The sequence below is a fragment of the Desmodus rotundus genome, chromosome 3 (assembly GCF_022682495.2).
Source record: "Desmodus rotundus isolate HL8 chromosome 3, HLdesRot8A.1, whole genome shotgun sequence".
Classification (NCBI taxonomy): Eukaryota; Metazoa; Chordata; class Mammalia; order Chiroptera; family Phyllostomidae; genus Desmodus; species Desmodus rotundus.
Genome location: NC_071389.1, coordinates 42476847 through 42497344, shown reverse-complemented (window position 1 = coordinate 42497344; position 20498 = coordinate 42476847). Strand labels below are relative to the sequence as shown.

The 20498-nt window shown below is 42.0% G+C and overlaps 1 protein-coding gene across 3 annotated transcripts in view; it reads right to left on the bottom strand.

Moving 5' to 3' along the window:
• Positions 1-591: 591 nt before the first annotated feature.
• The window catches only part of NFIA (nuclear factor I A), a 367285-nt gene continuing 347378 nt past the window's right edge, over positions 592-20498 (bottom strand). For all 3 annotated transcript variants that reach the window (XM_045199431.2, XM_024565329.3, XM_024565326.3), the window contains one exon: positions 592-7927. In XM_045199431.2, the coding sequence (XP_045055366.1) occupies positions 7910-7927 (18 nt within the window). In that variant the 3' untranslated portion in view covers positions 592-7909. The remainder of the gene's footprint in view (positions 7928-20498) is intronic.

Below are 20498 nucleotides of genomic sequence, written 5' to 3'. Positions count from 1 at the left end.
GGCTGTGTCCCTCTCCCAGGTCCTAGCATCAGCCTCCCCACAGCCTCTCAAAGGTCTTTGTACCAGCTGGCTGGTGTCCCCCACCCTCATGGTGACCCCTCTCAGTAAAGATCCAAGTACCAAAGTACCAGCTGTGTGCACCAGCTAGGTGCATCCTTTGAGCACCTAGGTTCTGGTAACCCAGCCTTTCCCTTTTGTTCCCCCTGCTCCAGGGATGCTGGCTGTACCCTACGGTTATTCATATCTGGGCTACTTCAGAGGCCCCTCCCGGAAAACCTACTGGATTCATCCCTGACTCCTGACTGGGCCTTAACTGACACGGTATCTAAAGCACTTAGGACAGTATCAGGCACACACGAGGCACTAAGGGAGTGGTAAGCCCCATATTTGTCTAAGTAGGAGAAGAAGCCAACGTTATTGCCCATTAGAATTCTGGGAAGGGTGTGGTGTGTCTGACACCCATGGAGGATAGCACAGACTCCATGGTGCAGGAAGACTGTTTTCTGGGGGAACCTCCGACTCAGGCCCTTAACCACTGCTCAAATACAATCACCCAGGCATGATTTAAAGCAAATGATGACACAGTTTCCATAGCATTAGCAATTTTTTATTTTTCCTTTTTTGTTGCATAGGAAATGCAGTACTTGCTTCCAGTAATTGTATTGTAATGTGAGAAGGTGGTAGCACTAATGGTTGAATACAAGAGTTAAACTAATCCACACCAGCTCAAAAACCTGTGGAGATTTAGTTGAATAAGAATGGACGCCCACAGTGATTCTCAACCAATTACAAATTTTCACAGAACACAGTAAAACTAAAAGGCTAACTATGAGAGTCAATACAAGTAATCTAGAGGCACAGGGGGCCCGGCTCATAAAAACAGATTTCTAACCAAGTCATTAACACGGGAGTGTTGGTTTCACAACAGATCTCTTATCGTTGGAAATGTTCAATCCCCTCCCCACCAAATTTGAAATGTAAAACCGAGGTATCTTGAATGGACAGATTTCCAAGGGTGGTAGGAAAAGTCCCCAGTGTACTTTGCCCTGGGTAAGAGGTCAGGGCTGTGGGGGGGGAGGAGCGTGTATTGTATCCTTTGAAAACCTTCTTTAAGGACCTCCCAGAACCTGATGAGCTCTGGCTCTAGGTCTAGTGAGCATCTCAGTGGTGACACTGCCAAATGCCTCTGCAGGGCAGAGGGGACCGGGGAGAGACTGGAGCTGGCAGCTCTCTCAAACCTCTGTCCCCAAGTAGCCAGTGGCCTTGAGACCATGGGTTGAGATGTTAAAAAAAAAAAAAAGTGCTAATGTTCTGACTACTACTAAAATAATAATAAAAATAAAAAATAACAAATAGAATCAATGGGGAAAAAAGCTTCTGTCATTTTGAGAAGCTGAGCATCAAAACACCAGGTAAAACAGCACAATTTGTGGGCCATGATCTGTCCTTCGAACCCTTACAAAGATACGAAAGCCCACATAGCACGGCCCAGTGACTTTCTCCACCAGGAAGGTGCTCCAGCTGAATCAGAGGTGGCATTTCAACTGTACCCCCTTGTGGTCCAGTCGGTCCAGTCACACTTTGGAAATATGCCTTTCGAATTAAACAGCGCACCGACCTCGCGTGTGAAACTGGGGATGCCGGGCACACAGGTGGGCCCTGCCCCCACATGCTGCTGCTCCCCCTGTGCTCATGTTCAGCTGCAGGTGGTCACCCTGATCTTTCTGACCATTTTTGGTGTCTGGTCCCCATTTCCTTGTCTCCCTAATCTGGTTATTTAACCCGTTGGGGCAGAAAATGCAGATGGGTGGTGATTTAGGGGAAAAAATGAGATGAAATTTAGTTAATTTGGAAAGTAGTTTCAAATTTAGACCAAAAAACTATATTTTAAAAATCCCGTGTTAATAACAAATTTCTTTTTTCTATGAATCGGGCCCAAAGTTTGTACAGTTTTATTTTTGAAGAAAATATTGCAACTGTGCATGAAACTAAATAGCCAAGTGATTTCTTAAAGATTTTTTTTCATTTTTTTTTTCTTTTCATATGAGGAAGTCTGGTGTGAAGACGGATCAAGCATGGGTACCTGGCCGAACATTGTCCATTAGGAAAACACTTCAGGATCGGCATGGCTCCAGTTGAGGGTCAAGAAAAATGTCCCTCTTTGGAAATGTTCTCAGAGTGTCTTTGTAGCAGAGTTCTTGAAATTTAAACGGTGGTTTTTAGACAAAAGTCTTGCCAGGGCCTGATTTCTGAAATCAAACACCCATGCTTGTCCCCTAGGAAAGGAAAAGAAAACAAAAAACAAAAACAAAACACAAGTAATACTGAATTTAAGTAAATGTATACCTCCAAAATACTGAAAACAGTTGAAATCAAGAAAAGACAGAATTTGCGTTCTCAGTGAAATACCTTTAAACCTAGCTGACAAGAACCAAGTCAGAAAAAAAGACTAACATAACTTTGAGTAATATTCATACAGCTCACTAAGCATTATGGAATAGCATGCATTAATAGTGTACGGTTATTTTACATCACCTATGCCAGAAGGGCCTGACTGACAGACAGCGAAGGCTACCGGTGTAGAAAAATCTTACTTCAGAAGAGCAATATAATACAGATTTCACAGGCACTACATTTTAATATATCAGGTATTATGCTGGTTTTCTTATAATTCTTTCTGTCCTAAAGCTGGCATTATAACAATGACCAAAAAGGCAAGGATTGAAGTAAACGGAAAGTAGATACCAAAGTTGATATAGTTTTTTTCTTCAGATAGATTAGTGCATAGTTCTCATGCAGATAAACACTGCTATGCATTTACACTGTTGGAAAGCAGAGTGAATTGAGCCCAAGTTGTCACATTTGTGTAAATCATTTTGTCAGCCTGTAATAGCACCATGTAATGGATTTGCATTAAACATTAAATTGATTTCAGAGTTGGTGACACAGTATTCACTACAGTTAAGTGCTATGGAATAGCTTCAATGTTACCTGCTATATATCAAAGCAATTTTCATCCCACTGCTTTTTTATTGGGAAAAATGAAAGGAAAACATACACGACACTAATTAGACGAATGCACAGCCTTGGACGTGGAGAAGGCAGAGCGGGTTTACTGTCAGACAGTAAATACATGCATTGACTTCAGGACGAAGTTGGCCTCGGAAGCCGATTTGAATGAAAGCTCTGCGGCGGGCAGTGCAGCTTTCTGAGACCGTCCGAGGACAGGTCTCGGAGGGTGGTGGGGAGGTGCCACCGAAGCTCTCCTTACATTACCATGCCAGTGTGTTTTAGATCTGTTCTATGGAGGCCTGCTACCGGGAAAAACAAAAGGAAAAAAAGAAGACAGAAAGGAAGAAAGATTGAGATAGAGATAGAAAGAGAGAGAGAAAGGAACCAACACCACCACCGTGGACAAAAAAGATATTTCCAGAGACATGATACAAAGTACATTAAATGACATTCTTAGAAATCCCTCCCCCCAAAAAAAATCACAAGGAAGAAGTGTTTTTCTTAATCCAGATTTCGTCAATACTCTGTGACACTGTTACTACAGAATGCGAAGCGTATGGGGATAAAGGGTTGAAAAGACCAGCTTGTGGAGATGGGTGCTGCGTATTCCCGGGGGGGCGGACTGGATGCCATGACTCTGGGAAGTCTGGGTTCCTCCCCACTCTCACTGTCGGAGAGGGGAGCACACGAGTGTGGGGAAGTGTACCTGCCAGCTCGCCCAGCAGCCCACACCTGACTGGGGGTGGGGTGGGGAGAAGCTGACACTGAATATAACTAACTTCGTGCCAGGGTGTGAAGAGACGGAAGCGTTAGTTTGAACCTCACGGGGAAGAGAAAGGCTCTGGGATGGAGAGAGCGGCCTTAGGGAGAGGGTCTCTTGCCCTTGAAGGATCAGAAAAGGAGCATTTTAGTGGCGGGGGATGGGCCGGAAGGAAAAAGTATACAGGAAAATGATACAATTTAGTGTTTGTGCCTCTGACTTCAGATCCCAAAGAAAAAAAAACATGGAGAGTGACTTGAGGAACTTATTTTTGCCAATATTTTTAATGCCATTTGACGGAAGAGAAAAAATTCAAATGTGTCTAAGAATCAAGGGCTGGGCCTTCAAATGCTGATAGCCCTCAGTCTGTCAGTCTACACACCCCAAGTACCAAATCTTCCTCAAACTTCTTCGCTTGGCTTCTAACCTGAAAAGGTGAACACTTGGATGGTTGGTGTTTCTTTTTTTCCTGCTTGATCACCACTGAACTACAGTTTCCTGCTGCTTTCTGGACAATGAAACATGAACAAAAATGTAACTTAGTGTATTTAATACTTAACCCCTGTTCATTATCACCCTAGACTGCCTCCCTAATGTTTTAAAGCCTTTAAAACATTTTTTTTCCTGCAAATCTGTTCAGAGTTCCCTAATTTTAGCTTCATCAAACTTAATACAACAAAATACCTTCAAAAATACAGCATACCTGTAACGTCCATTTACAATGGTTTTCAGTAGACCTATGCTTCTCAAGCATAGGAATATGCTATACCATTGAGAGAAAAAATAACTGTATTTAAATACTTACAAAAAAAAAAAAGGAAACAGGAAAGTTTTAAACTTAAATCCAGTTCCCAAAGGGGGCGTGGGGGAGAAAGAAAAGCAATTCTATGAACGCTGCCTTTATAAAGAACAATTGGAAGTTTCACTAGGCTAATTTGACAGAAATTTTCCTCATTTAAACAACATTACAAAAGTCCTGCATTATAAAATAGGGTAGAATAAATCAGTGTAATCAATAAAACTATACAACAATACAAATTACATATCTTCTGAGTGGGCAGTTTATTCTCTCTCTTTGCAGTCATGACTACAACATGCTCACTAAAAACAACTAAAACTGCCCAAACTATTGCTTAGTTTGTTTTGTTTTAAAAAAAGGGTGCAATTTTATTGTATATACAACCAATTTACTGGTAATACCTTGGCTTATCGCAAGGTTCTGACAAAATGTTTGTCTAGGCTTTTTCCCTTCACTGTGAAGCACTGAAAGCTGCTATTTTTTCTTTTTTTTTTCCTTTTTTCTTTTTTTTAGTGCACATATGTCATAATAAAGTAATGCCCAGCTAAGTGCTATAGGGGAAGGCAAAGTATGCTGGCTGGCTATAGGAAGTGACACCATATACTGACAATCACACCATACAAGAGCGCCAAACGACTATTCAACCACTTATCAGACACATATGAAAATCCAAAATGTTTTATTTTATTTTTTTTTCCTTAAATAGAGATAACCAGTAAACAATTTTCAGAACTTGGAAGTTTAAAAACGTGCATATAAAAATGGGCATTATATACTTTTTATTGAATGTGGATTGACTGCAGTCTGCTAAGAAAAATGGGGTGTGGGAGCTGAAGAAAAAGGAAGTTGTCTTTTTTTTTTTTAAGGCTTGCTTGTGAAAGGAACAGTTGTAAAAACAAAATTGCTTGAAGCAGGGTCAGCTTAGTGCTTCACAGTTTGACTGCTTCTCTAAGAGGAGCCCTTCCTGCGCACGTGCATTCAAAAATCACAAAAAAGGTACAAAGACAAACACCTAAAACACACTGCGTCAAGTGCAGCACCGACTTTGGTCAAATAAAAAAAATAAAAGAAAAATTAATAATCGCTAAGCTTTTCTACACGATATAAGCAGGTATTGCATATTTTCATATATCTGGGGGGGGGAAATAAAGGAAGACTCCAAATAAATTGTAAAATGCAGCAACATCCAAAATACTGATATTCTAAGCATCTACAGATCTCAGAATAGCACTGCCACTGACCACAGAGGACAATAAAGACTACTCCTATCTGCGGAACAACTAACTTTCTATTTAGTTCTAGATGTTGAAACTGACAATGGCTGACATAAAAGTCACATTTACAAAAAGTGTCTCCAAATGCTTGACTAGGGAAAAACCCCTTTCAATAGAGGCGCATGTGCAACAATTCCACAAATAATCGCTATCCAGGGCAAGGCACATTGATATGGAATTTTTGTCTTCGTGCAAATTAAGGAAAAAAAACAAAACAAAACAACATTGTTTGGGGGGAAAGATGAGGAGCAAAGTGTCTTCCCAAGAATTTCAGTTACTTGATTGTATAGGACAGTAGTAGAACCCTTCTGAAGGGCTGAAAAACATAGTTTAAAGGCAAGTGCCTAGAGTAGGGATTACAATATTGTGTCTTAATGCACTCTACTTTATTCTACATTAACTATATAAAAATTAGTTACTAACACTAGAACATGCAGAGACTTTCTCTGATCAGCAGGGCTTGCCAACCAGAACGTATATATATGTATAGTATAGGAAATCTTGAAGTTGCATGGGAAGCAAAGGGGTGCTTCACTGTCTGGTAGAAAAATCACTTGCACTTTTTTTTTGTTATTTTTTTGTTATTTTTTGTGGTTTTTTTTTTTTACATAAGATACAGGACATTTGGGGGTGCAAACTTTTTTCCCTAACAAGTACCCTTGATCTGAGTGGGCACCAGCATTTGTGTCAGTATTGGTTTCATTATTATTATTATCACTTATTTATTTTTTTTTTTCCCATAGCCCAGTTCAGGGGCGCAAAGGTCTTTAAAATTTCTGGACAATCTCTGGTACAATGAAGTGTCTGATAATTGATAAATCCTATGTTGCCGGATACATGTAAAATTTTTCAGAATTGGCATAATCCATTATAGTGACTTCTAGCTTATAAAATTAACAGATACCATGATTTCATTTTAGTTATGTGCTTTGATAACAGAAAATAATTAATTAGCATTTAATGTAGTTAACATATTGTGGTAAAAGCACCATTAGATTTGTTTTTTTGTTTTTTTTTTTTTAAATTTTCCTTCAGTTTTTAAAGGGATACAAGTTTAACAATAAAAAACATAAAAAGCAAAAATAGCTCCCCTTTTTCTTGCAAGGCTGTTTTTTACCCCGATAATTTAGAGTCCTGGGGTGGAAGGACTTGAAAAACAAAAATAGAATTTTCAACAATCTCTATCTTACAAAGATACTTAGCTATCCGATGAAATTGCACTTTACTCAATTCAAAATTCGATTGTTTTGATTGATTCCTGTCAGTTTCTGTCAAAACAGACCATCTTCCCCATTTCCATGTGAATTTGTGTGTCATTGTTGAAATTGTTGAAAAAATGTTTTTTTTTTAAATGTAAGTGCAGCATTTCAAAACTTTTAAAAAACTGAATAGTAGTAGTAGTAGTTTGCCATTTTCGGAATTGCTCTGCAACGCGAGTGGGTTCACTGTCCTTGAGGGCCACGTTATAGATTGAACTGCTGACTGCTGAACCAAACCAAGCTAAAAGAAGAAATAAAAAAGGAACATAACTGCATTTTCTTTTTCCAATATGTTACAGAAGAACATTGCCCTTTGACTGTCCCGTCAGTTATATATTGCAGATCTCAGCTACTACAAAAGATTTAGTTCTCCATGTGCCTCCTGATTGCTCAAGGAGGCTCACACCTGTGTGGGTAAATTCATGAAATACTGTGAAACAGCCAGGCTCCGTAAGGAAAGTGTGTTACAGCGGAAGTCAGTGAGCAAGGGCAGATCTCCTCCAGCCACGTCACCTAATGCTCACGCTACCACGAAAACACTTCAAATATTACAAAGCCCAACCATTTCCAGCACCATATGAGAAAATTACAACAGTCCCTAGAGTAGTTTAAAAAAAAAATCCCAAAAGGTTATGGCCTTTGCTGTTTGACCATAATGCTTGCTGTTTCCATGTACAAGTTGATTTGATTCTCCCCTTCCACTGACAGTGAAGTTGTAACCGCGCTGGGTTGAGGATGCGTCCATGTTACAGAGTTGAGAAGGGGTCAGGTGGTCTGTCTGGTGGATGGTGGGACGCTGAGACTTTTATCCCAGGTACCAGGACTGGAAGAGAAGAGAAAAAGTGCAATTAGTGGTATAATTTAGAAAATAAGTTATTTAGAAGTTTTCCTTCCAATTGTGAAATCAGGATCTATGTTAGGGATACAGAGGGGATTCACTGGGCAAAGTAAAGGAATGACCAACAGTAGTAAATCCTGAGACACTGAAACTGATCTTACTCCTCTAAATTGAAATTCAGTGTCTTTGTTGGGGTTTGCTAACAACGTTCTGAGTGTGCCTTACAAAATGAAGTGTGTGAGCCCACTTGAAATACACATACAGGCTTTAGAGTTTGGCGAGGACTGCTACAGGAGGGCGGGAAACGGGAGCATCTTGTTCTTCAGTGGATGCTCAGTGCCCAGTACAGTGCCTACAACGGCAGGTTCTCGACACAGAAGAGTGGATTGAATGAAGAGTGGGTGAGGGGAGAGGTTTCATGTGCTAGAGTCAGCTTTGAGGATTGTCACAGCATTCCTGTTCAATGAGATGTAGGCCCTGAAGACGCTATTGCCGCATTCTCTTAAGAGGCACAGATAGTTAACAGCGATATAAGAATAATGACCTCCTTTCTGCACCCCTATGTTCTTTGCTGCATTACCTGCCACAACCAAGATATGGAAGCAACCCAAGGGCCTATCAACAGACAAGTGGATGAAAAGGCTGTGGTACATATATACAATGGAATATTGCTCAGAGATAAAAAGAATGAAATCTTACTACTTACGACAGTGTGGATGGACCTAGAGGGTATTATGCTCAGTGAAATTAAGTCAGTCAGAGACAAATACCAAATGATTTCACTCATATGTGCAACCTAAAGAATAAACTAAATGAACAAACAGAATTGAAACAAACTCATGACACAGAGAGCAGACTGGTGGGTGCCAGAAGGGAGGGGGTTGGGGAACTGGGTGAAAAAGCTGAAGGGAGTAAGTACAAGTTGGCAGTTACAAAACAGTCACAGGGATGTGAAGTACAGCATAGGAATATAGTCGATAATATTGTAGTAACTAGGTGTGGTGCCAGGTGGGTCCTGGAAATATCGGGGGAACACTTTGTAAAGCATATGACTGTCTCTAACACTATACTGTATACCTGGAACCAATACAGAATAATATTGAAGGTAAACTGTAATTGAAAAAAAAAAGAATAGTGATATAAGAATAAGTAAAGGTAAAGTGGGAAAAAAAAGTAGGTACCAAGAGTCCCAGGTTGTTTTGGACAAGTCACAGCATCTCTCTTATACTCAGTTTCCTTATATGTGCACGTGGTAGATTTTATGATGTATAATATTCCTTTTCAGCTCAACATTTCTAAAACAATGTTTTCAAAAACGACATATAATAATCGAGTGGTATCGACATTTCACCCTATTAGCTACCATGATGTGCCAAGGGAAAAAGCCCTCATTCATGTTTTTGTTCATTCAACATTTATTTGGAGCCTTCCATATGCCTGCTGGGCCCAGTTAACCTTTCCTTTCCTAAATCTTAGGTAGGTAGTTTGGGGCAATGGTCTGGTTATACCTCAATTTATATGCTGGCATATCTTTCTCTGTTTACTAAACAAAGTGACCAATTATGGTTTAATATCAGAGTCAGTTTCTCAAGTGAAATAAAAAGGTACCTGGCTTTGCCAACTTTTCTCTAGAGATACCCTGTCAAACTCACCACATTTATTTATCATTATTCACAGAAAAATCATCAACTTGTAGCAAAAGTGAATGCTTCTAAAATCTCTGAGTTGACAGTATCAAGAAGGGGTTACACTTGGGCTGATTCAGTCGATGAAGGCTCGCTCTTATCCAAGAGATTCAATTAGGTCAGGCAAGGGCTCGTTTGGTCCCTGGGATAAGTGGCGAAATGATACTACCTGGAGGTGGGTATAAGACTTCCTGGTCACACAAGCCACCTTTGATTTCCAGAGGACTTGAAAATCCCTGAACTTAAACCAAAAAACTGCTCGTCTTGTGTGCTTTCAGATGTTATTCTTTGACCACATGCTTCGAGGAAGACAATAAAGCGTCTTGTGTCCTGAAAGGACATCATCCTGGCAAAGGCACAGGCCTAAATCTAACTGGACAAAAGACAGGAGGAGAAGAAGAGAAAGGAGGCAAACTCCAAGCTGTATTTTTAGCAGGCTCTCTGAAGAGCTGAGCCCGATCCACCTCAGAGCTGAGTTCTCCCTCTAACGAAACTGTCTCAAACTTTGGGCGCCGCGAATAACGCGTTCAATTTCTGTTTTCACACTTCCTGAAGCAGTTGTGAAATTGCGGACTTAAATCTGACAATGCGTTGGTAGTTCTTGAAGCAAAGGCCTGGGACCCAGTGAGTCAGCAGGGGGAGCAGTTTTCCATACAACAGCTTCTGGACACAACCTCAGCGCACTACAAAAATCTGCAGTGCCTCTGCACTTCTCTTAAAAAGCAAAGCGGAAAAAAAAGTTTCTTCACACATCTTACTATTCAGTGTGCCTTGCCGACAAGGTTACCCCAGAGCAGCTCTGTAATCCTTCACTGAAATAGGCTTTATTGATTGCTCTGGTCTATTGTTCTCTTTTCAAGTCCCCCAAGTTCAAGTTCATCCTGGTGTTACATCATGTCTGGTTGCTAAGAGCAACCAGACAGACCCAGACGTGACTATCATTAGCAAGAAACCCTCTGCTCTCCTCCCACCAACCTTCCAGTGGCTCTGACGTAGCAGGCCCACTGCAAACACATTGAAGTATTTATTCTGCCTAATTTATGACCTACACAGCAAGCAAGACCCCCACTCCAAAAACCAACACTGTTGTATATTTAATTAATCTGTCTTTCTCTGGCACTTGGGAAAGTTAGACAAAGGACTAATTATTGTGTTTCACTCTCCACACTTTTCTTTTGGGGGGGTGAATATTTGCATGGGAAAGAAAACTACAAGGCCCAGCATTGGCCCCCCTCCCTCCCCTTTTTCTTTTTGCCCTATTGACATTTCATGAAATACTTTAGCTGCTTAAGGGAATTAGGAAAAAAAATGCGATGTGAATGTTACTCCTTTTGAGTTGGTATTCAGTAACACAAATCAACTCATGACATGTTTAAATTTAAATGCTAACCACACACTCTCAGAGTTACTTTAAAGGTTAGTTTTTAATCAATAGAAGTTGCTGACTCCGGGTTTCTGAGCTGCGCACTGCAGCTCTTGGGCTTTTGTCTAACGTTAAAGCTTTCAAACTTTTTTTTTCTTGACATGATTTTAGCAATGATTTGCAGACACAGAACGCTATTGTGCTCAGACCAGCAACATGTCAATAGAGGAGCGAGTGACCCTGTGGTGGGGTGTCAATATGACTCCTGAAGGCTGGGGTTGGGGGTCTTTAATAACCCGTGAAAAAAACTTAATTAACCCTTTCAGGCCCAAACCAAAACCTATTCTTACACTTCTTCACTCCTGTAGTTTGACCATTAGTACTTATTCCACCACCGCACTAATCTTCATGACAATGAGCCCAGCTACTTGGCCAAAGCTTTCCAGGGTGGGAAGCCAGTTGGTTAGGGGAACCATACAGGGATTTTTTTTTTTAATGAGGTCTCTTTGATTAAGTCATTAATTTGCAGAGATGGCAGGTAAGCAGTAATAATAATAATAAATATTCATCCACTCCACCGAATTTTCTCATGATCAGTTTGCTGCTGAAGACACTCCTGCTCTTGTTATAATGAGTGTGACAATCACACATTTATAAGCCATTCAATTTCTGTAAACTCGCGTGATTGGAAAAACCCATTTTTCTCTTGTGATATTATTTTCTTATAAAATTCATTATGTAAGCAGTGCAAGTTTGGAAACGTTCCTTGAAGAACAATTCTGAGCACTTTCTTCTTGGGTCATACAAGACAAATATAAAAGCAATCTGAGATTGTTACATTGTGGGGGTTGAGTCACATATCACCAGGAAAATGTTGCCACATTAAACAAAATTCATTTGCGGAGAGTCAAAAAACTGTCTTCAGCCGTTTACTGACATAAGCTTAGGTTTCTGCCTTCCTACTTTATAGCCCCTTAACCTAACCTACTGTATCCAGATGGACTACAAAGGATTCTCTGTCCCTTATCTGCAGTGAGTTCCAATATTACGATACAATATAGGACGATTGTTATCTCGATACATTTACATTAAGGAAGTAAACACAGGGCTTTGATCTATTTTTTCCTCAGTAACATTCAGCTACAGTTGTTTTGGAGGCCCATAAATCCACACTCCCACAAAGGCTCTAGTTAAGTCAAATTGCTCTGTTACATTCACAATTTCTACAGTTTGGGATGTGCTGGCGGGGAGGGAAGGGGGTAATTGTCCTCTGTCGGTGTTCAAGGTGAAACATCAAAAGAAATCTGCAGTCCAGGACCAGAGCTCAGCTTTCCTTTTCTCCAGTCAAATGAAGAAGTAATCTCATCAGGTTGGAAAGTGCTGACTAAGGATTTAATAAAGTGCCTGCAGATGTGGCGTCTCTAAGGTATTCAACTCATGTAATGCAAAACAGCTCCACGCTGAATGTGCTTATAAAATTTCATTTAACCATTGCAGCACGACTTTTTTTTCCACCGTTCTCTAAGGAGTTTTATCACACTTCCCGCCCCTTAATTTACAGCTCCATGAAAGTCTGAGTCCCATTCTGCCAGGACCCTGGAATACTCACAGTAGTCAGGTTTTTATGAACCATAAACAAAAGTCTGTCCTGCTGCCTCTGAAACAGGAAGCCTGAAATGGCAGTAGGCACCTTTGACAGTGGCCGTCACTTTCCTTTCTGGTGACACATGGAGAGCAATTAGGAAACTGAGGCTATTTTCCACACTTTGGTTGGGAGGAGAGCTGGCTGAGGAAGACTCAACTCCTTAGTAACAACAAACATTCAAATAACAACTTTTTAAAAGGCCTGTTATAAATCCTTTTCACTCAGAGGGCCGGATGTATATTTTAGCAAGAAAAGGAAATACAAGACTGTTTGAGATAGCTATATTTTACTTTAACCAAAAAAAACAACAAAACAAAACAGGAGAGGGTGCTTGGGGTGGGGGTGGGGTGGGGATGGGGAGGACAGGACAGACTGTGACGCAGCAGAATCTGTTTTTCAAATTAAAAAGTTAAACAAAAGACCTCAAGGGCAAAGTTGAACTCTGCGGAAGGAGGTTGTTAATGTGGAATCCAGAACTGGGTGTGACGCTTCGCTTTCTTCTCCAGGCAAGGTGGGTTATTTAAGGACATTCACACGCAGGAAAGACCAGAGAGGCCTGTGCCCCCACCCTCCCAGCAGGCCTGACTCTCCATCAGCCACCGAAAAACACGCTACCAACCAAATCTGCATGGGTTGTGGCCACCATTTTGACTTCTCTCTTGAGCAGCTGCAATACAGTTAGTCAATTTTGACTTCCTGCTCTTGTTTGGATGAGCTCAAGTCCACTGTTTGGTCCAAATGAGTTGTCCTTGGCAAATCAGCCTGAAGCCTGGTAGCCTCCCCTGTCCCCTTCCAATAGGCCCCTGAGTGCACTTCCAGCTTCTCATATTAGCATACACCATTTTGGAGCATTATTTGCCCTACTCATTCAACAGGTACCAGGAGCCTGCTGTGTACTCCTGCTCTGTATGTAAGAAACCCTGGGGAGATGACGAGTACAATGAATACGGCACTTGCTGTTATGGAGCTGTTGTTTAGAAAGAAGGTATTGGATTTTGCACTTCTATGCCCTTCATGGTATCAGGTACCCTGCTTTTCTCACAAACTTGTAGGCAGCAAGTTTATAAACTTATGTTGACGGATGAGGCTAAGGATCCAGTGTCTGGGGGACCTACGATTGACTCCCATGTTTCCCATTGACGAGGTGCTGTGTGACCCTCAACCCAGAGGACTGCTGTGAGGACCATTCTGCACTGCACGAGAGGAACGCAGTTTTTTTTTTTTTGTTTTTTTTTTTTTACACTGGTTTCTTCTTTAAAAGGTGACATGCTGTACACAGGTGTCAGTTATTGGTACTGCCAGGCACAGGCTTTGATCTCTGCAGTCATTTTTCTTGTCTGATTTTGTTAATTAAAGAAGGCCTGTTTTCAATAACGCTAAACCAAGACTTGTTTATTGTACAGGAAACTATTAAAACCTTAATGGGCTGTGATTGGCCAGGTTTACCTTTGTGGCCTTATCTTTTCACCGCTTGTACTCAACACTTGTGCTGTGTTAAACGTCTTCCAGATCCCCCAAAGCCAAATGCCTTCTCCCTGCTGGGCCCTGGCTGCACCCTCTCCTTGGCTTTGTTAACACTTGCTAGTCCTGTCTTTCTCAGATTAGCAGCCCCTTCTTCCAAGGGGTCATTCTCTAGGCCTTTTGTCCCAAGGTTCACCTCTGTCACAGTCACTGAACTGTAATCACATGTTTCTCTCCCCAAGAAAACCACCTTCTTGCATGTGGCATCCCCAGGCTCTTGCCCAGTGGCTGGCACTGTGTAGGCACTTACTCAACACTGCTGAATAAAGGAAGGAAGAAACAAGCTGTCTCCAGGGTTCCCAATGCCTGGGGTCAGTTACCCTCACAAGGCCGTCAGATAGATGATTTCTAGCACAGCCCTGCCACCTCTACGCTCATGCCACATGTCCCTGTCTCCCCAAACGACAGGCGCTGTCCCGAGAGAGACACAGGTTTCCACAAGCTGCCCCAGGCAGTTCCAACTGAAGAGCTGTTGCAGCGGGGCCAACTGCGGCCCACCGCGTCAGTAGCATGTGCGATGGTTTTGTAACATGGACTGCTGCCTACTTACTACAAGCACCGAGGAGTTGTCCAAACCACCACTCCCTGGAGAGTGACCGTGCTGCTCCCGGCCAAGACCTCCGTTTGGTTCAAACCTCAAGACGGGAAAACACTAATCTTTTTTTACCCAATAAGCCATCCAGCACCTCCAGACCTTGAGAGTACATACACAATCCAATTATTCTGACTGTTGTTCCAAAGTCTGACTCTCTCACTGTATTCCAACTTGCCCTAGTGTAGGCCTCACCATCCATCAAGTACATTTTTTTTTTTTTTTGGTCTCCCTTTCTATGTTCATCAAATGTAAACCAAAGACTTCTGAATTAAAAATTGCTGTCTGGCCCACACACACTTGCTCTGCAGACCTACTGGAGGGCTGTATGCATAGTGGTGAAAGCCAGGGCTCTGGAGTCCCCATTAACAAAACCCCACCATTTCACGAGCACACTGTTAGGTACTAGTTGTTAAGTGACCCTAGGCAAGTTAGTTAGCACTCCTGAGTCTCAGTTTTAGACCTAGTGAAAAGCAGATAACAACTTTATCAGGTTTTGTGGGGATTCAACGAGCTGATACCTGGATAGAGGCAAGTTCAGAAAACCATGAAGCCAGGGTAGGTGGGTTCTCCAACTTTAAAATGTGCACAAGGCCTAAAGTATACATGAGACCTGAGGACGACGACCAGTTCTCTTGGAAAGTAATCACTCAACAAGCCGCCATTCTCATATTTAATGATATAATTTCTTAGTTAAAAGTAGCAGCTACGTCAGTTCCATTTCCCCAGTTGCAAGAGAAAGTTCTTGAGAAAATAAAAATCTGTCTTTAATTGCGGTATTAAAATCAGAGCAGCGAAACCAACCACACAAAAGGAATTGGCTCAAGTTTATGAAAGGCATTTGGGCCCTTGCCCCTTGCAAGGCTAAACTGCACGCCTTGGAAGTGGGGTGAGGGGGAGAGGGGAGGAGTGAGGGAGGGAGTAGTCAGGCAACCAAGTGGGACAGAAACAATCCTATTTTGGTTTTTGTTAGTGAATGGCATACTACATAGATCAGAGACTTCTTATAAAATACAAACCCCCACTGTACACAAAGCACAGGAAAATGTGAGGAAAAAAGGGAAAAACTAAAAGCAGCTTAGGGTGTGTTAACGCTGCTATTCTGTCAGCTTAAAGAGTATTTTATGCTTGATCAACAGCTCTTTTTTTATTGTGCTTTTCTTTCATTCATTCAAGACATCAAAGCGGCACCACCAGTGTACCTGCCCTTCTGGAGCCGCTTGTGAGGGGTTCTAATGAAGCACGACTCTGGGAGCCGGAGACCCCCGTGGACACGGCAGTTCAAAGGGAATATTTCAACAATGATTACATTTTGTAAATCTTTTTATGAAAGAGACAGCTTATTTCCTGCTTTTTCATGAAAAATAGATTCTATCCATTAAAGTGAGCCCGCGCCACAGAAGCTGCTTGAGATCTGAGGTGCAGCGTGGAGGCTAAGGGGACGACACGACGGCCCGATGAAATCGTCTAGAGTTCCTGTGTGTTTGGCCCTGATGGCACCGCCGTATTTTCTGGGTGGAGCCCAGACAGAGCACTGGGTGGCTTCGCCATGGAAAGGGCAGTGACGAGGGGGGTTTCCAGGCTTGTTTTTCAGCTAGGGCCTTGTGTTTATTATTTGTTCTTTTTTTTTCCTATTTTTTTTGATTCCACAAAATCCAACCAAATATCAGAAGGTATCAGGTAACCCCTTTTATTGCACAAAAGGTAAGATGAAAGATTTTAGTTTCAGATTCATTAAGTGCTGTGTTTGAATGCCCTGAAATGGGACAAGCCCTTTTCCACATGGGAAGTTAGCCATAAAAAAAGCTGGCTCTGGTCTGAAGACACAATACAGGCCTTATTATTGGTGAATGTCTGCCCCAAAGGCAAAAATAAAAAAGGCAGTCTAGTCCTTTGTAACTTCTGATTTTCAACATTAAAATAATCTTTCCGTTAGTCTTTCTTTTTTCTTCTTAATTTTTTGGCAGCAGGGAGAGTTGAGGGGAGTAGGGAGGGAAAAGAATATGATATCCTAGGGAGCTATGAAATGAAAAAAAATGTATGTTTTCTACACATCAGATTCCAGTTTTAATTAAATGCCTGTTGTCTAACAAGTGCAGACAGTCACACTTGGGGCTGGCCCAATGGTGGCCCAGGGAGGTAACCTTTCTTGTTTAAAAAGGGAGGCGTGGGAGTGGAGGTCGGAGCTCAGCAAAGCGTGGCCACATTATAATAATCATTCCACCAACTGCTTCCCCACTCCTGCTCTTCCCCTAAAGCTGAAAAGCTCTTTCCAAACATGACTCAGGTTCACAGCAAATCTATCGTGTAGATTTAATGTTCAGATTGTACAGGTAGATAAAGTCAAGTAAGGGGAAAAATAATATTAAAGTGAAAAGTCCAGTTATTTCAAAAATTCTCCCAGAGACACCCTGCAATAAAATGACAGCAGATCTGGTACTTGGCCAGAAACGAATTCCCAAACTAACCTTTCCAGCCAAGAGCCCTTTAGGCATTGGATGGCATCTGCCACCTTTGGACATCTGCACCCCAGCTGGTGCCTCCTTGGCGGGCCCTGAGCACAGGTCTCTTTGCCTCTTACCCTTTTAATCCTCCCTCTGCTTGCTGTCTGGGGTCCTTCCTCTTGTCCCTTCCAGTCCCATTTCCTGCCTCCTCCCACCCCTGGAGCCAGTCTCCTTCCCCACCGTTGTTTGAGCCACCGCAGGAATTAGGGCAGACACCTGCTCTCTCAGAGGCCACGCAAACCAACAGTCCTTCCTCCTCCACTCATCAGAGCAAGAAAGGAAGGGAGAGGAACGCACTCGACTGCAACCAAGACCAGCCCGCTCAGCAGCTGGAGTGGAAGGCTTCTGTCCTGAGCCACAGAAACGTGGCGTAGAGGCCGAATGTGGACAGGGTGGGAGGAAGTTGTAGAATCTTTGTTTTCAGATTCATGAGAAAAGAGAGAGAGTAGAGAGGGACTGTACTCTCAACTTGGCACTGGGCTGTGAATGGGGGCCCTGGTTCAAGTCCCAGCTCGGTCACTGGCTGCCATGGGACCTGGGCACCCTGCAAGGCTGCTCTGACATGCACTAGAAACACCCCATTTCTATGCTTTCATTACCTGCCAGGAGCACCTGCTTTTTTGTTTTACTGGTTCCAGGAATCATCCTTTCCTCGTTCACAGTGTGGACGTGATGTTGGCAGGGGTAAAACGGTTCATACCCCTCACCAAGGTCAGAATGAGGTTGACTGTGGTACAAGTCTAGCTGCTAGTCCGTGTCACTTCCGGGGTCCAGATGAATTTATCTTCAAAACAGGCCTCTGTATACCAGTTATCACAGCATTTGATGGCGGAAATTATATTAAAAGACAAAAGTTTGAAACACTGGCCTGAAGTCAGGGCAGCATTTAGGTGATCTAGATGGCCTGGGACAGGGTCTGGGTTCCCTCCGAGCCCACTACCCTGGATAAAAATGGAATGATTTCCCTGAGCCCTGTCAAACCTCCATGTGACGTCCCCAAAGCGCAAATCAGGGATCAGTGAACAAGGCTTTCCTCCTCCTTCTGGAAATGTGGTAGGATTTAGAGTTTTATGGCAACAAAACTTGTCTTTGTCAAGACGTGACTTGCAAAACAAACCCACATGTGGGGGTTGGCAGTTTCAAATGATGATACTTTTATTTTTCTAATGCTGAAACAGCAAAAGCTTTTTATGTTCAGATTTATTTCCTTCTAAATTTGTAGATTAAATTTACAACTAAGCAATATTCATTACTACAAACAATTAGATTCTTCCTGAATACTTCCAGGGGAGGTAAGTGAGCAGCTTTGGGTGGGGCTGGGCTGGGCAGTTGCGTGAAGGTGAAGATCCCACAGAATGAAGAGTTCTGTGTGGAGGGTCTGAGCGATGATTTGGATGTGTACATAATACATGCGATCGGCAGAGCTGCTTGGTTTCCCTGTCAGGAATCTATGCTTCTCGGACAGAGGTAATATCGTTCTAACAGAAAAGATGTAAGTCATTTTTACCTTTTTAGTAATGATGTTAGAGATGGTGAAGATCTTATAAGCAAAGATTACTGAAAACACATATAAGAATGTGCTTTATAAAATCAAGCATGCAAACAAAATCAGTTACTTTGTTCTCAGATAAATTCCCCTTGGTTGTGCTCTCCTGGTAACTGAGACTTAAGAACAAACTCAGAACTCATATACACGGTGCTAATTTGGAACAGGTATACACCTTTATTATTTTATATTAATGAAACTAATTACAGATTGGGTGACTGTTATCCATTCATTGGCTCTTTAAATATTCTTTTCTCTTGTGAAGTCACCCTATGGATAGGAGATCCCGGTGGTAAGATCAAATGAAACATATTAACTTTCATTCTGATTCTGCAATCACAAAAATCTTGCAGATTGCCACCTCGTGCTATGCTAAAGGCGGTTCAGCTAAAAACATACTTGAAGGCTTTTCTTTCTTTTAAAGAAGTTAATTATCTGAGCTAAAATATGGCTTCCTGTTCTCCTGCATCAGCCTTTCCGTGTTGTTCTCCAGGAACACGTTTACAAGTTCAAGTTCAGGTTTAAACTAAATAAAACACTCGTCAGGAGTTTATAACTGAGCCTCATTTACATGTGCTCCCTCTGAACTCTGCCGGCCTCAGTATGCTAGTTTCCAAGGCTTGGTGAAGGAATGTTTTACAGTTGGAATCTGTACTGCTTTCTCAGGCATTTCAGACTCAGAGGCTGGGCAGCACCAAGCTTTAGTTAGTATTAAACATTTCCTCAGATCTACTATAAAGTTAAAGAAAGAGAGAAGGAAAGACAAGGCAGGGGCCAAGAGAACTGGATCTTTTAAATTTTCCCTATAAGGCTTTAGAGTTAACATTCCAGTTAAAAAGACAGTAACAGATTCTAGAGGTATAATCTAGAATTCCACAGCCTTGACTTCAAATTTCTTTGGAATCATTTTCAGCTCTTTGTGCAAACGGTCACTGCATATTTATTCTCTTCAAATATAAAAACTAGATTTTACTTACACTGTTTTTCTGCCTTGAAAATTCAGTTAAAAAGTGCTATGAAGATAAATGTTCTCAACTCAAAAGGGATCTCATATTATGTTTATAAAAAAAAACCTAAGGGATTTTTGAGGTCAGAGATTCCAGGGACTTTCCAGAAGGTACAATAAAGGTCCACTATAGAGGAAGAACTGAAGTAGGGATGCTGAGATTCTCAGAGGGAACCAGTCTGGAGAGAGCTCGGTTCCTGGTTAAGACTCAATCCCCCTGGTTAAGCAAGGGTCCAGGAGTTTGGAGATGGTTTTTGTGGACAGAAATGGAAAGAAAGCTGAAGAAACAGTACCGCAGACTCTGCCACTCAACTTCTCTCTGAGTTCATCAAGCAAGAAAGCGGGCACAGCAGTAACGAGCAAATGGTGCAACACCTGAGAGTCGCTTTATTGCATCTCCTGACACTGGGGACATTCTTTCCTGAGAGCTGAGCATCCCCAGCAGAAGTGCTGGCTGTAGCATTTCCAAGCACCTCAGGTTTAGCTGCTGCACCCCTGTGAGGCGTGTGCGATTAGTCACATACATAGTTCAAAAGCTGTGCTGTGGGGGTCCGAGAAGACACTACCTGGCCCAGGGTGGACAGACTGAACATTGTGAAGCTGGGTCTCAGTTTGTGCCTGTGATAAACAGGGGTTAAGACCACTTTCCTAGCTCAGTGTATTTGAGGATGAAATAAAATAATATATGAAAGTG